General features: G+C 43.3%; 1 protein-coding gene across 1 annotated transcript; it reads left to right on the top strand.

Annotated features, from left to right (window-relative positions):
* Positions 1–2,098: 2,098 nt before the first annotated feature.
* On the top strand, positions 2,099–14,282 carry CLRN2 (clarin 2). The gene is made up of 3 exons (XM_070457989.1): positions 2,099–2,351; positions 8,602–8,781; positions 13,891–14,282. Exons 1-3 carry the CDS (start codon positions 2,099–2,101, stop codon positions 14,154–14,156), a joined length of 699 nt encoding a protein of 232 aa, XP_070314090.1. The 3' UTR covers positions 14,157–14,282.
* The last annotated feature ends 464 nt before the right edge of the window (positions 14,283–14,746 follow it).

Here is a 14,746-nt window from a genome sequence, read left to right as displayed (position 1 = left end):
TGGTGTGCTGCCGTTCACAGGGTCGCAGAGTCAGACACGACTTAGAGATTGAAAAAGGAACAACTCTAAGGGATCTTCCCCACCTAGGGATCAAACCTGTGTCTCTTCTGTCTCCTGCATTGGCAGGTGGATTCTTTACCACTAGCGCCACCTGGGAAGCCCTGTTATCCGAATTGTTGATTAAAAAATATTTCCACAACCTGAAACTAGAGAGTTATTTTATTTGGTGGTCAAGTTTAGAACTCAGAACCTGGGAGACAGCATCTCAGTAGCTCTGAGAAAACTGCTCCCAGGAAGCAGGAGGGGAAGTCAGGCTACCCACAAGTTTGCAACAAAGGGAGCAGGCAGTCTGAACATCAAAGATCAGGGATTAAGTTAAGGAATTTGGCTTTCTATGTATGAGAAGAAGCAAGCCTTTGTACTCACTGAATTCATTCCTTTCATATGCACCTCAGCTATCTGGGGCCAATCCTGTTTTGTTATTCACCCTGCTTCTTGCATTCTCCCAGCTCCTCAGCAATTGGGGCGGGGGGACCCGGGGAGGGGGCCCACCACATCCACTGGATCACACAGATCACAATTAGTTTTAGGAGCCCTCATTCACCTTTGGAGGCTGGAAATCGCTGATGGCTGTTTCATTTCTTGTTTATTGATATGGCAGGAGATATTTTCATTTCACAGTATGTTGCTCATTAACAGAAAAAAAAAAATCGCTATGTCAAGGTCATTGTAATGAAGAAGCCTTTCGAAGACCTGATCTCCAGCCCCAACCCAGACCTTCAGTTTCCTCAGGAGAGAATGCCTGGAATGGCCCGTCCCCTGCCTGCCACAATGGGTTGCGGCACCAACCCCCGGAACCCCCTCCAGAGCTCTGAGACCAACGGAGGAATTTCACTGGGCCACTCCAATCCCACTCTGCCCCCAAACCTATCCAAGTGGCTGTTGCCAGCCTCACGTGACGTGAAGTTGACATTCGGCAATAGTCTAAAACTTAAAATGCACAGTATAAGACAGAAGTCAGGGAATATTGCATTCCTTGTGCTTGTAAATGAAAAGAAAGCAGCATATCTTCACTACTGTGTGCTCCGTCTCTCGGTCTTGTCCAGCTCCTTTCGACTCCATGGACTGCAGCCCTCCAGGCTCCTCTGTGTGAGGGATGCTCCAGGCAGGAATACTGGAGTGGGTTGCCATTTCCTCCTCCAGGGGATCTTCACTATCAGAAGAGACAAAGGCCCCAGCAGGGTGATGGGAGAAGATTATTTGCTAAAACATTAGAAAAACACTCCCATTCAGATGACATGACCTATGAGGGATAAAGGGGGTGGGGGGCAGGGTGTGTAATGTTGGGTCCAGGCGTGTGTGTGTGTGTGTGTGTGTGTGTGTGTGCAAGTGTTGGGTCCAGGCTGCCCCAGCCATCTCAAAGCTGCAATTTTACCCACAGCAGATCCACCCAGTGATAAATTCAAAAATCATAAAGCCTTGCTAACGCATTTCAGTTAAAAGGGTTGAGAACAGAGGTCATTTCATGGTGTTAATAACACTTCTAGGGGTTCTGACAGCAGTGACATTTCAGAGAAAGAAATGCCCAGGCACGCATCAAAGAGATCAACATCTGATACTGTGCATTGTTGGCAACATTCAAAGGCTACTCTTTCAGTCTTTGTTTCCCCTCTGCCGTTTGCATTTTGTGAGCCTGCTTGTTGTCTCTTTAGACTCAGGTCTACCTGATTTTGCCTGCTAATAGCTCCTTCGTCATTAAGAGAGCCACAGTAGGGTTATTCAAACACTGGAAATGAAGGACAGTTAAACTCTCTGCTGAAACCTTAGTCTAGCAGGAGGTATAGGGTTACTTCCTTGGTAACACACTCCTCCACCCTGCAGTCAGGTGAAGACGTCTCTGTAGAGACTTCCCATGTGGTTGCAGTAAACCGGGGCTGTGGGCGCAGGTGCTGGGGGAGGACCAGGAGACGCCCCTGAACTCTTGAGCGGGTGTGCTTGGGAGAGCCCGCCCTGGAGCAGGGGATCACCCAGTGTCCGGAAGATGCTGAGGGCCCCCGGTGTTGCTGGGATCCCTGGGGCATGACCTGCACCCAGCAGCATGCCTGGATGGTTCAAAAAGGCGTGGTACGGGCTGGCTTCTCTGCTGAGCTTCTCCTCCTTCATCCTGACCATCGTGGCCCTGGCGCTGCCCCGCTGGCTGAGTGGGAAAATCCTCTGTCAGACGGGAGTGGACCTCGTCAACGCCACGGATCCAGAGCTGGTCAAATTCATCGGAGACATTTACTACGGACTCTTTCGCGGTTGTAAGGTGCGGCAGTGCGGGCTGGGGGGCCGCCAGTCCCAGTTCACAAGTGAGTATACTGCGGCCACAAAAGCTGCTTCAGAACACTTATTTGTAAATACTTGTATAGGGTGTGTGCACGCACACTCAGTCACCGTGTGAACTCTTTGCGACCCCATGGACTGTGGCCCACCCACCAGACTGCTCTGTCCATGGGATTTTCCAGGCAAGAATACTGGAGTAGGCTTGTCTCTAAATGCAGAATTGAAGAGCTGCTTCAGTCTAAGGCATGATGACAAATTCCACAGTAAGCCAAGGACTTACTCTTGTTCAGCATCAAGAAGAGATCTTTTTTTTTTTTTTGTAGATCTTTGTAGTTTACCTCTATGAATAATCACTATTAATATATTGAGTACGTACTTGTGTCAGACATTCTACGAAATGCTTTCCATGGCTTGTCTCTGCTAAGCCTTGTAACAAATTTATAAAGAAGGCATTATTAACATTCCCATTTTGCAGAGGGTTGCACGGAGACTTGGAGAGTTTATTACATAATTTGCCTGAGGTCAACCAGCCAGGAAACGGAGTCAGACTTTAGACGCAGGCCCCGCATCTGGGGTGTGCTCAGTCAGTCTGGCCTTCGAGTGTAGACTGCCTGCTGAAATGAAACTTACACTTCCGTTTATATTAATATAAAAGTTTCCGATTGGGAGAAAAAGCAAAAGAGCTCTACATCTGAGCACTGGACTGAGACTACCTGGGTTCAAAGCCCTAACCCGTTGTTTCCTGGCAGGGAGAGCTTGGGCACAGCTGCTGTCTGTGAACGTGAGCGGGCACTGACCTGGGTGGGCGGGCATCCAGGTCACCTGAGAGCTGCCCTGCGTGTAAACGGAGCAGGAATCCAAGGGTCCTCTGGGAAGGAAAAGCCAACACAAAAAGGCCAATTTTCTGCATGTTTTCAGAGTGAAACAGATCACCGCTGGGAGCGGTAGCCTACAAATTCATGATTAATCCTCATAATGGAAAATCAAGGGAATAAGGAATCTTTTTCATTATTTGATTTCTATATGTCAGGATTGTAGTGGAGAAGGAAATGGCAACCCACTCCAGTACTCTTGCCTGGAAAATTCCATGGGTGGAAGAGTCTGGTAGGCTACAGTCCATGATCGCAAAGAGTCAGACAGGACTGAGCAACTTCACTTTCTTTCTTTCTTTAGCCAGAGTATCTTCTTAAACATATAAAGAGAGAAAACTGGAACCACTGACAAATGATACAAATTGGCTTCACTTATATACATGAAGGATATACATATTAAAATTTGTTAGGTCTAGCAATAAAAAAAACTCAGGGAATATTTATATTTACCCAGAAATTAAATTGGACAAGGGTTACTGAAAAAAATACCTAGGTCTTTTAAGAATATGAGGGGATAAAACATATCAGCAAAGCTGATTGACTTTGTTGTACAGCAGAAACTAACAACCACATTGTAAAGCAACTATACTCCAATAAAATGTAATAAAAGATTATATAAAAAGCTGAAAACACATTTAACATAAATAAATAAATATAGCGAAGAAATAGGACAAGCTAAAAGGAAATGATGACATCTGTGTGCAGTACTTGGTTCTGAGCTGGGTCCGTGTACTACAAAGGACGTCACTAGGATAACTGATGGAACTTGAACCAGGCGTCAGGATTACAGCAGTCTACGCCAGTGTTAACCTAATGATTTTGATAGTTGTATCATGGTTGTCAAAGAGAATGCCCTTTTTGAGGAAATTGCTCTTGAAGTACTCAGGGTTGAAGGAGCAATGTACCCTCAAATGGTTCAGGGGGGAAAAAAAAAGTTATTGGTAGCATTAAGGTTATTTCAAAACCACTTATACAAAAAAAAAAATTAAGTGGGAGATGGCACAATTTTTTAAACAGTTGTAGATAATTTGCAAAATTTTTATTCTGTATTGGATAGTCTCAGCATCAGAAGTGAGTCTCATTACCTTTAGTAAAAGGTGAAAGATTTATATGATTTGAAGAGAAACCAGCATATATTTCTCGCTACCTTTAGATGTACAGCTCCTAGAGCCAACATCACCTCCCTGTGTGAGGTACCTAGGGGGTGCATCAGAGCCCACCACCCCCAAGACAGAATCAGGATTTACCTGCTACTATCCATAGAAACTAAAAAAAAATCCTGCTCCTAGGGCCTGTGTGCAGATCAGAATTGGGGGGTGGGTGTGAAAGTGCTTTGTAAACTGGAGTAGGAAGGTTTGGTTAGGTCTCGTAAGACCAACAGCCTCCATTCCCACCTTCATAGGGGTCTCCCCTAGAGTCACCCAGGAAGGTCAATTTCCAAATCAACCAGGGAGTAAAGCAAAGAGCTATATATATAGGATGGCTTCCCAGGTAGTTCAGCAGTAAAGAATCTGCCTGCCGATGCAGGAGACTCAAGAGACCTCGGGTTCAATCCTTGGTTAGAGAAGATCCCCTGGAGAAGGAAATGGCAGCCCACTCTAGTATTCTTCCTTGGGAAATCCCGTGGACAGAGGAACCTGGTGGGCTACAGTCCATGAGGTTGCAAAGAGTTGGAACAACTGAGTGACTAAACACAGATATAAGCACTCATATATGCAGCACAGTCATGATTAAGATCCTTGTTTATACCCAGACTTTCTGAAATAAAAAGCAAAACAACCTAACCATTTGAGTGGAAAGAAAGAGTCAGATGGTCATTTAGCCGCATTCACATATTCAGCCATATTGTAGAGTATTTGTGGGCCTGGCATTTGAGAAAAACAGGGATGAACTAAACAGAGGCCTGTCTGCCTCCAGAAGCTTTCCATCTGGGAAAGAGAAAGGCAGTAAGTGATCCCTGAGCAGTGACACATTACTGTCACAAGCTTCCTTCTTAGTTCATTTCCTTCAGCCATTTCTGTGCTGGAGGACAGATCTTATTTATGCCCATCTAACTGACGAGGAAACTGAGGGTCAGAGAAACTGATGAGGGAAATAATTTCTGTAAAAGCAGCTGATGTCGTGCCTGAAAGGTAGTATGTGCTTGACCACTTTCAGTTTGCTAGGGCCCTCATCATCTCTCACCCTCAAACATTCCGTCCACAGCCAGACCTGGAGCTGGCTTCAGATCTCACACGTTTCTTATTTCTGTCTATTTTAGATAACAGTCCTCTCTCAGATGTGTCTTTTGCAAATATTTTCTTCTGTTCAGGGACCGTGTTGTTGTTTTTTTGACACTGTCTTTCACAGGGCAGAATTCTTTCCATTTTAATGAAATCTAATGCATCAATCATTTCTTTATTTTTTGCCTTGTTAGGGGTAAAAATGACCTCTGGACTTCTCTCAGATATCAAAAATTATATAATACTTAAGTAATTATGTAATTTGAGATGCTGATAGGTGGATTAATCACTTTTGGGATTCAAGCAAGGTAGCTTTTATATGTACACAATAAGAATATTTATTCAAATTCAGGACTTGCCTGGTGGTTCAGGAGCTAAGACTCAACATTCCCAATGCAGGGAGCAACTAAAGATGGAAGATTCCACATGCTGAAATGAAGATCTGATGCAGCCAATAAATAATACATTTCTTTTTAAAAAAGGAATATTCAAATTCAAAATAAAGCTTCTAGAATTTCAGCTCTGCTAAAACTAAACTTATACATCTTTGCTTATCCAAGTTATCTGATTTTCCTGCTATGCTCTGTGTGTGTGTGTGTGTGTGCTAAGTCCTTTCAGTCATGTCTGACTCTGCGACCCGATGGACTATAGCCCGCCAGGCCTGTCTGTCCATAGGATTCTCCAGGCAAGAATACTGGATTGGGTCACCATGCCCTCCTCCAGGGGATCTTCCCAACCCAGGGATCGAACCTGCATCTCTTACATCTCCTGCATTAGCAGGCAGGTTCTTTACCACCAGTGCCACCTGGGAAGCCCCCACATCACTTCATATGCCCCAAAATGCCCTCGCCCATCATAGTAATTTGTTATTTCTCAATTTTTTATTAAATCAAATCTGGAGATGGTTTCATATCATTACATGGATATGATTAATTATTTTCAAAAGCTATATTGTGTGGATTGTGCTTTAATTAATTAAATCAGTCTCCTACTGATTCATGGGCTTCCCAGGTGGTTCAGTGGTAAAGAATCTGCCTGCCAGTGCAGGAGATGCAGGAGACCTGGGTTCTATCCCTGTGTTGGGAAGATTCCCCTAGAGGAGGAAGTGGCAACCCATTCCAGTATTCTTGCATGGGAACTTTCAGGGACAGAGGAGCCTAGCGGGCTACAGTCCATGTGGGGTCAAAAAGAGTCGGACAGAACTCAGCACAGCACTGATTCGTAGTTTCGTTTCTCTCCAACCTTTTGCTACTTTAATGAATATCTGATACACACACACACACACACACACACACATATACAGCTTTGAGCACATGTGGGAGTGCTTTTCCTAGAAGTGAAATTGCAATGAGACATGCTGCCAAATTTCTCTCAAAGAAAGTTGTGTGAATTAATATCACTACCAGGTTTGACAGCATCTCCTTCCCTGTACCTTCACTAATACTGTGTATTAGTGAACCTTTGATCTTTGCCAATCACATAGGTGATGATTTTCTAGTTTAAGTGTTTGGTGAGGATTATTATGCTGGTCATATGTCCTGAGGATTGCGTGAGCATGTAAGGGGATAAGGAAACGATTAGGTAATCAGGCACAAGCTACCACGTTTGGAATGAAAAAAAAAAAAAATGCTGGGAGTTTGCAATAAAAAGTAAAAACCTAAAGGACAGCAAGATACAAGGAATGGAAATGAAAATGAGAAGGCCTACAGGGGGAAGTCCCATGGGAAGGAGTTCACGTTCCAGGGTAAGCCTTCTCAGGCCGGGGAGATAACCGCATGGAGACAAATACACAGGGAAATACAGAACTAAGAGGAAAATTAGGTCAGAACCAAAGATGTAACTGTGGTGTGTCTGGAAACCTCTGAGTGGAAAGGACAGTTTAAAGGGAATGAGACTGAAATTCTTGTTCTCAGACTGGTAGACACCAGCCTTCTCTGAATAAAAATGGGCAGGTGAACCAGCAAAGGAGCAAGGGGACGAGGTCAGGCAGAAAGTGAAGCCAGGAAAGCTCTGAGTCCTGGATCTCAATTGAGGTGGGAGACGGGCTGGTCAGTTTGGTGACAAGTAGTGAAGCAGGGAGGCGGGAGTGCACAGGATGGCCCCAGGTTATACCAGGAGGTGTTCAGTAGAAACCTCGGAGTAGTTGCAGAGGAAGGGGTTTGCCCCGGTGTTTTTATTTATTTCTTTATTTTAGCTTTCATCATTTTATTTTTTTAAGTCTTTATTGAATTTGTTACATCATTGCTTCTGTTTTATGTTTTGTTTTTCTGGACATGGGGCATGTGGGATCTTGACTCCCCCGGCCAGGCATTGAACCTGCACACCCTGAACTGGAAGGCCAAGTCTTAACCTACTGGACCACCAGGGAAGTCCCCACTTTCGTTGTTTTAAATTATTCATATATAATAACTAAAACCAGTGACTCTAAGCTCTATATACCATATAGTATATAGGACTATGGGGCTTCCCTGGTACCTCAGACAGGAAAGAATCTGCCTGCAATGCATGAGACCTGAGATCGATCCCTGGGTTGGGAAGATCCCCTAGAGAAGGAAATGGCACCCTGCTCCAGTATTCTTGCCTGAGAAATCCCATGCACAGAGGAGCCTGGTGGGCTACAGTCCATGGGGTTGCAAAAGATCTGGACAAACAACAAGACTCTGACCCTGATGAAAGCTTTGTGATCAGCCTTCTTAGACTGCTTCTTGTGCCAGGCTCCTTTGCTAAAGAGACACCCCCTGAGGCTTGTGTGGATCAACTCACACCAGATCCCAGAGCTGCAAGGCCGATGCAGGTTAAACACCTAGCTGGGGCATGTTCATTTTTTTTTTTATTTTTTTTTATTAGTTGGAGGCTAATTACTTTACATCATTACAGTAGTTTTTGTCATACATTGAAATGCATTAGCCATGGATTTACATGTATTCCCCATCCCGGTCCCCCCTCCCACCTCCCTCTCCACCCGATCCCTCTGATTTTGCATCCACCCCAAGGAAGCGAAGGTTGCTGGCCAACGGAGAAGGGGTAAATTTATCTGGGAAGACTCTTGCTTTGTGGAAGCCCAGGACTCACTGCCTTTCCCTCACTCCACCATGCTAATGCCTTCACAGTAAGCGGTCTGGGTCGTGTACCCTCGAGCTGCGCTCTGAGGCTGACGCGTTGGCTGTGTCTTATCTCCGCAGTCTTCCCACACCTGGTGAAGGAGCTCAACACGGGCCTCCACGTCACGGTTCTGCTGCTCCTCTTCTTGGCCTTGGCGCTGGCTCTGGTCAGCATGGGCTTCGCCATTCTCAACATGATCCAAGTTCCGTACCGGGCAGTCAACGGCCCCGGGGGCATCTGTCTATGGAATGTTCTTGCAGGTAAGGGAGGCCCCATGGGGAGAGAGATTCCTGCCCACGCCATCAGGAAACTGAGTTCCAAGCAGGTGGGCAGAAGGCGTGAAGGGATGAAAACACCCCACCTCAAGCTTCACTTCCCTGGGTCTGTTACCTTCTTGATGGGCACCAGTGTCCTCCTTACTAAAGTTGAAGAATAGCTGTCATCATGAAGAATCAGGTCTTAGTGTATGTGAGAGGCTGAGGACTTGGAGCAGCAAGGTTGGGATGAGAGATAAGGGAAGACAGAGAGATGGGGTGGAGAGGTGGGGCCCCTGGCACCAGTGGTAGGGGAGCTGCTGCCATGATGCTGGAGGAACCTCACAAAGAACAGAGGAGAAGGAACCTGGGCAGCTCACAGTCCTTATTTCCTGTAACCCCCACAACCTCCCTGTGTTTGTTGTTGTTCAGTAGCTAAGCTGTGTCTGACTCTTTGGGACACCATGGACTGCAGCCTACCAGGCTCCCCTGTCCTTCGCTACCTTCTGAAGTTTGCTCAAATTCGTGCCCATTGAGTCCATGATGCCATCCAACCATCTCATCCTCTGCCGCTTCCTTCTCCCCCTGCCTTCAGTCTTTCCCAGCATTAAGGTCTTTTCCAATGAGTCACCTCTGCACATCAGGTGGACAAAGTGTTGGAGCTTCAGCATCAGTCCTTCCAATGAATATTCAGGGCTGATTTCCCTTAAGATTGACTAGTTTGGATCTCCTTGCAGCCCAAGGGACTCTGCCATATTATTAGACCCATAGTTACAAATGAAGAACCTGAAGCTCAGAGACATTAAAAGATGCACTGAAAGGCACATAGTCATGAGTAATAGAGGCAAGATTCCAACCCAAGTATAACTGAGTCTAAGCCTTTTGTCTTTTCATTAATTCATGGTGTCATCTATGACCACCATGTCCTATTTTCCAAGACAAAACCCAAGTTAAGAGATGTGTGTAAGTGTGTGCAGGTGTGTTGATTTAGGAGAGTGTCTGGTATACAGAAATTAATTCACCTTTAGTTCAGCACTGAAAAAAACCACCTGTAATGAAAGTAACAAAATTCCAAGAGTGATTTCAGAAAATCCAGGTCAAATGGTGAAGGTGCCCTGATGTCAATAACCCCTCACTACCTCACTACCTTATACAGGATGACCAGCAAGTTTAAAAACAAGTAATGTTGGTTTTCTCCACTTTAAAAAAAAAGAAGAAGGCAAAATTGAAGGCAAAAGGAGGAGACGACAGAGGATGAGACATTTAGATACCATCACCGACTCAATGGACCTGAATCTGAGCAAACTTCAGGAGATAGTGAAGGACAGAGGAGCCTAATGTGCTGCCCTCCATGGGGTTGCAAAGAGCTGGACATGACTTAGGGACTGAACAATGACAACAATGTTGGTTTATCATGCATTAGAAGCTAATGTCAGTAAATCAGTTATTAAAACCTTGCCTATATTTGCAGACGGTGACCATCCTGTAGAATTTCTTATAAACATGGCTCACTCCCATCTAGACTTGCATATCTCTGCCTGAATCCTCCCAGTGACTGGCATGTAGAAAGTGTTCAATCTCACTCTTTAAGTAAATGCTTATCTAAGTCAATTTCCTTCCTTCTTGAGGCAGTACTCTCAAGCTCAGACTATTTTTAAGAAGGCAATTTGACAAAACTTGACTCTTAAAAGGCATAAAAATATGAATAACCTTTGATTAAACAACCCCAAGCAGTCATTTATGCTAAGGAAATAACTGGAAAAGAGCACAAAAATATACATTAAAAGGTGTTTCCTGCTGCACTTTATAATATCAAAAATTGGAAGCAATCTAGAAATCCAGAAATTAAGTCACCCTTAATTAAACTTAATTAAGTATGTGACTGGAATGAAGCATCATAGACCAATTTAATGTGGTGCTGCAACAGAATATTTAGCAACATGGAAAAAATATTCAAGTTAGGAAAAAATCAAGTGTAAAACAGTAGGAGTACCATAAAACTAATTCTGTTTAAAAGAGAAATGTAATGAAATAAACTAAAATGTCCCAAGTGTTTTCATTTGACTTTTAGGGAGAAAAGCAAATTTGTATTTTTATCGTTATGATTTTCTTGGATGTCCAAGTTTTTTTTCAAGGAAAGAATGATAATCTAAAGAAAGAGAATAATAAATGTATTTTTAAAATATTAATTAAAATCAGGGTAGGAGAAAAGTTGAGCGAAAGAGAGAGAGATGGGGAGAGAGAGAGAGAAACAGAGAGAACCCGGAAGGTCCAACTCCAAAGCAACAGGTAGGGAAAGACATGAGGTCTTCCCCTGTCTCCTCTCCTTTCCTCCTTCTCTTATCTCTTCTTATCACTAAGCTTGGAAGGAGGATATTAAAGAGGAGAGAACCATCTAGCCCTCTGTTGATCCTCCAGTCTGCCCCATTAGATGCTCTTGCGTCTTTCCTTATAGCCCTCAGGGTCTGCATACATGGGCTGCATTAGTTAGAGATGGAGCGTATCCAACATGGCTAAGTGCCCTTCACCAGGTAAAGGAAAAATTAAGGGCTTGAGATTCAAAGTTGATCTGATAGGAAGCTTATTCCCACACTTCTTGCCCCTCACACAGTGAACTATCTGTCACTTTTAAAAGCAAATTAATGAGTCTTGCTAATGGTTTGTCAATTTTGTTTATTTCTTCAAAAAACCAGCTTTTAGCTTTGTTGATTTTTGCTATGGTCTCTTTTGTTTCTTTTGCATTTATTTCTGCCCTAATTTTTAAGATTTCTTTCCTTCTACTAACCATGGAGTTCTTCATTTCTTCCTTCTCTAGTTGCTTTAGGTGTAGAGTTAGGTTATTTATTTGACTCTTTTCTTGTTTCTTGAGGTAGGCCTGTAATGCTATGAATCTTCCCCTTAGCACTGCTTTTACAGTGTCCCATAGGTTTTGGGTTGTTGTGTTTTCATTTTCATTCATTTCTATGCATATTTTGATTTCTTTTTTGATTTCTTCTATGATTTGTTGGTTATTCAGAAGTGTGTTGTTTAGCCTCCATATGTTTGAATTTTTAATAATTTTTTTCCTGTATCTGAGATCTAATCTTACTGCACTGTGGTCAGAAAAGATGACTGGAATGATTTCAATTTTTTTGAATTTACCAAGACTAGATTTATGGCCCAGGATGTGATCTATTCTGGAGAAGGTTCCATGTGCACTTGAGAAAAAGGTGAAGTTGATTGTTTTGGGGTGAAATGTCCTATAGATGTCAATTAGGTCTATCTGGTCCATTGTGTCCTTTAAAGTTTGTGTTTCCTTGTTAATTTTCTGTTTAGTTGATCTATCCATAGTTGTGAGTGGGGTATTGAAGTCTCCCACTATTATTGTGTTACTATTAATTTCCTCTTTCATACTTGTTAGCATTTGCCTTACATATTGTGGTGCTCCTATGTTGGGTGCATATATATTTATAATTGTTATATCTTCTTCTTGGATTGATCCTTTGATCATTATGTAGTGTCCTTCTTTGTCTCTTTTCACAGCCTTTATTTGAAAGTCTATTTTATCTGATATGAGTATTGCGACTCCTGCTTTCTTTTGGTCTCCGTTTGCGTGGAATATTTTTTTCCAGCCCTTCACTTTTAGTCTGTATGTGTCCCTTGTTTTGAGGTGGGTCTCTTGTAGACAGCATATATAGGGGTCTTGCTTTTGTATCCATTCAGCCAGCCTTTGTCTTTTGGTTGGGGCATTCAACCCATTTACATTTAAGGTAATTATTGATAGGTATAGTCCTGTTGCCATTTATTTTGTTGTTTGGGGTTCACGTTTATACAACCTTTCTGTGTTTCCTGTTTAGAGAAGATCCTTTAGTATTTGCTGAAGAGCTGGTTTGGTGGTGCTGAATTCTCTCAGCTTTTGCTTGTATGTAAAGCTTTTGAGTTCTCCTTCATATCTGAATGAGACCCTTGCTGGGTACAGTAATCTAGGTTGTAGGTTACTCTCTTTCATTACTCTAAGTATGTCCTGCCATTCCCTTCTGGCCTGAAGGGTTTCTATTGATAGAGCAGCTATTATCCTTATGGGAATCCCTTTGTGTGTTATTTGTTGTTTCTCCCTTGCTGCTTTTAATATTTGTTCTTTGTGTTTGATCTTTGTTAATTTGATTAATATGTGTCTTGGGGTGTTTCGCCTTGGGTTTATCCTGTTTGGGACTCTCTGGGTTTCTTGGACTTGGTTGGCTATTTCCTTCCCCATTTTAGGGAAGTTTTCAGCTATTATCTCCTCAAGTAACTTCTCATGGCCTTTCTTTTTGTCTTCTTCTTCTGGGACTCCTATGATTCAAATGTTGGGGCATTTCACATTGTCCCAGAGGTCCCTGAGGTTGTCCTCATTTCTTTTGATTCTTTTTTCTTTTTTCCTCTCTGCTTCATTTATTTCCACCATTTTATCTTCTACCTCACTTATTCTATCTTCTGTCTCCGTTATTCTACTCATGGTTCACTCCAGAGTGTTTTTGATCTCATTTATTGCATCATTCATTTTTAATTGACTCTTTTTTATTTCTTCTAGGTCCTTGTTAAACATTTCTTGCATCTTCTCAATCTTTGTCTCCAGGCTACTTATTTGTAACTCCATTTTGTTTTCAAGATTTTGGATCATTTTTATTATCATTATTCTAAATTCTTTTTCAGATAGATTCCCTATCTCCTCCTCTTCTGTTTGACTTGGTGGGCATTTTTCATGTTCCTTTACCTGTTGGGTATTTCTTTAAAAATAAATGAAAAAAAAAAGCAAATTAAAATTTGTATCACCCTCAGAATGTTTTAAGGGGCTTCCCTGGTGGCTCAGTGGTAAAGAATCTGCCTGCCAATGCAGAAGACCTGGGTTTGATCCTCAGGTTGGGAAGATCTCCTGGAAGGAGAAATGGCAATCTGCTCCAGTATTCTTGCCTGGAAAAATCCCATGAATAGAGGAGCCGGGCAGGCTACAGTCCATGGGATCGCAAAGAGTCGGACACAGCCAAGCAACTTAAACTGCAAAAGTTTGTTGCTTGTGCCCAGAAAAGCCACCTCACCTCTAGAAGTCAAACTGCAGAAAAAAGGGCTGTGTATGAGCGTGTACTTGATTGGTTTCAGGTGGAGTCATGGCCTTGGCCATCGCCAGCTTCATGACCTCGGTAAAATTTCACGACCTGACAGAACGAATCGCCAATTTCCAGGAGAAGCTCTTTCGCTTCGTGGTGGTGGAGGAACAGTACGAGGAATCCTTCTGGATCTGTGTGGCCAGCGCCTCAGCCCATGCCACTAACCTGGTTGTGGTGGCCATCAGTCAGATACCCCTGCCGGAGATCAAGGCCAAGATCGAAGAGGCCACGGTCACGGCCGAGGACATCTTGTATTAATGACCTGCACCTAAAACCAGTTTTTGGTATGAGTGGAAACCTCCCTTTTCTTTTTCCAGGTTTCACAGTCCAGAATGTCTGTGTTACTGGCAGAAAGAAGAAGGAAGTGGAAGGAGGGAGAGGAGTATGTGCACCAGAAAAGAAAACTTTCTGAATTTCTAGCATCTCTGTACTTCTTTCTCACTGACCTTGGAGTTAGAGACTCTGCCACTTGCCACCTGTCTGTGATGCTGGATGATTCACTTAATATCTATAAAATGGGAATATTAATAACCTTGCAAGGTTATAATGAGATTTTTTTGTTGTTCGGTCACTAAGTCGCGTCTGACCCTTTGCAACCCCATGTACTTCAGCATGCCAGGCTTCCCTGTCCTTCACTGTCTCCTGGAGTTTGCTTAAATTCATGTCCATTGAGTTGGTGATGCATCCACCCATTTCATCCTTTGTTGCCCCCTTCTCCTCCCACCTTCAATCTTTCCCAGCAATCAGTGTCTTTTCCAGTAAGTTGGCTCTTCACATCAGGTGGACGAAGTATTGGAAATTCAACTTTCAGTCCTTCCAATGAATATTCAGGGTTGATTTCCCTTAGG

Source organism: Odocoileus virginianus, chromosome 29 (assembly GCF_023699985.2).
Source record: "Odocoileus virginianus isolate 20LAN1187 ecotype Illinois chromosome 29, Ovbor_1.2, whole genome shotgun sequence".
Taxonomy (NCBI): domain Eukaryota; kingdom Metazoa; phylum Chordata; class Mammalia; order Artiodactyla; family Cervidae; genus Odocoileus; species Odocoileus virginianus.
Note: the sequence above shows the minus strand (reverse complement) of the source record. Positions and strands in the feature narration are given on the sequence as shown.

Excerpts from the sequence above, each read along its gene's own strand:
- CLRN2 (XM_070457989.1), top strand. The coding sequence starts at position 2,099 with ATGCCTGGATGGTTCAAAAAGGCGTGGTACGGGCTGGCTTCTCTGCTG. Across the intron at positions 2,352-8,601 it reads CCGCCAGTCCCAGTTCACAA|TCTTCCCACACCTGGTGAAG; the intron begins GTGAGTATACTG and ends TTATCTCCGCAG. Across the intron at positions 8,782-13,890 it reads TCTATGGAATGTTCTTGCAG|GTGGAGTCATGGCCTTGGCC; the intron begins GTAAGGGAGGCC and ends GATTGGTTTCAG.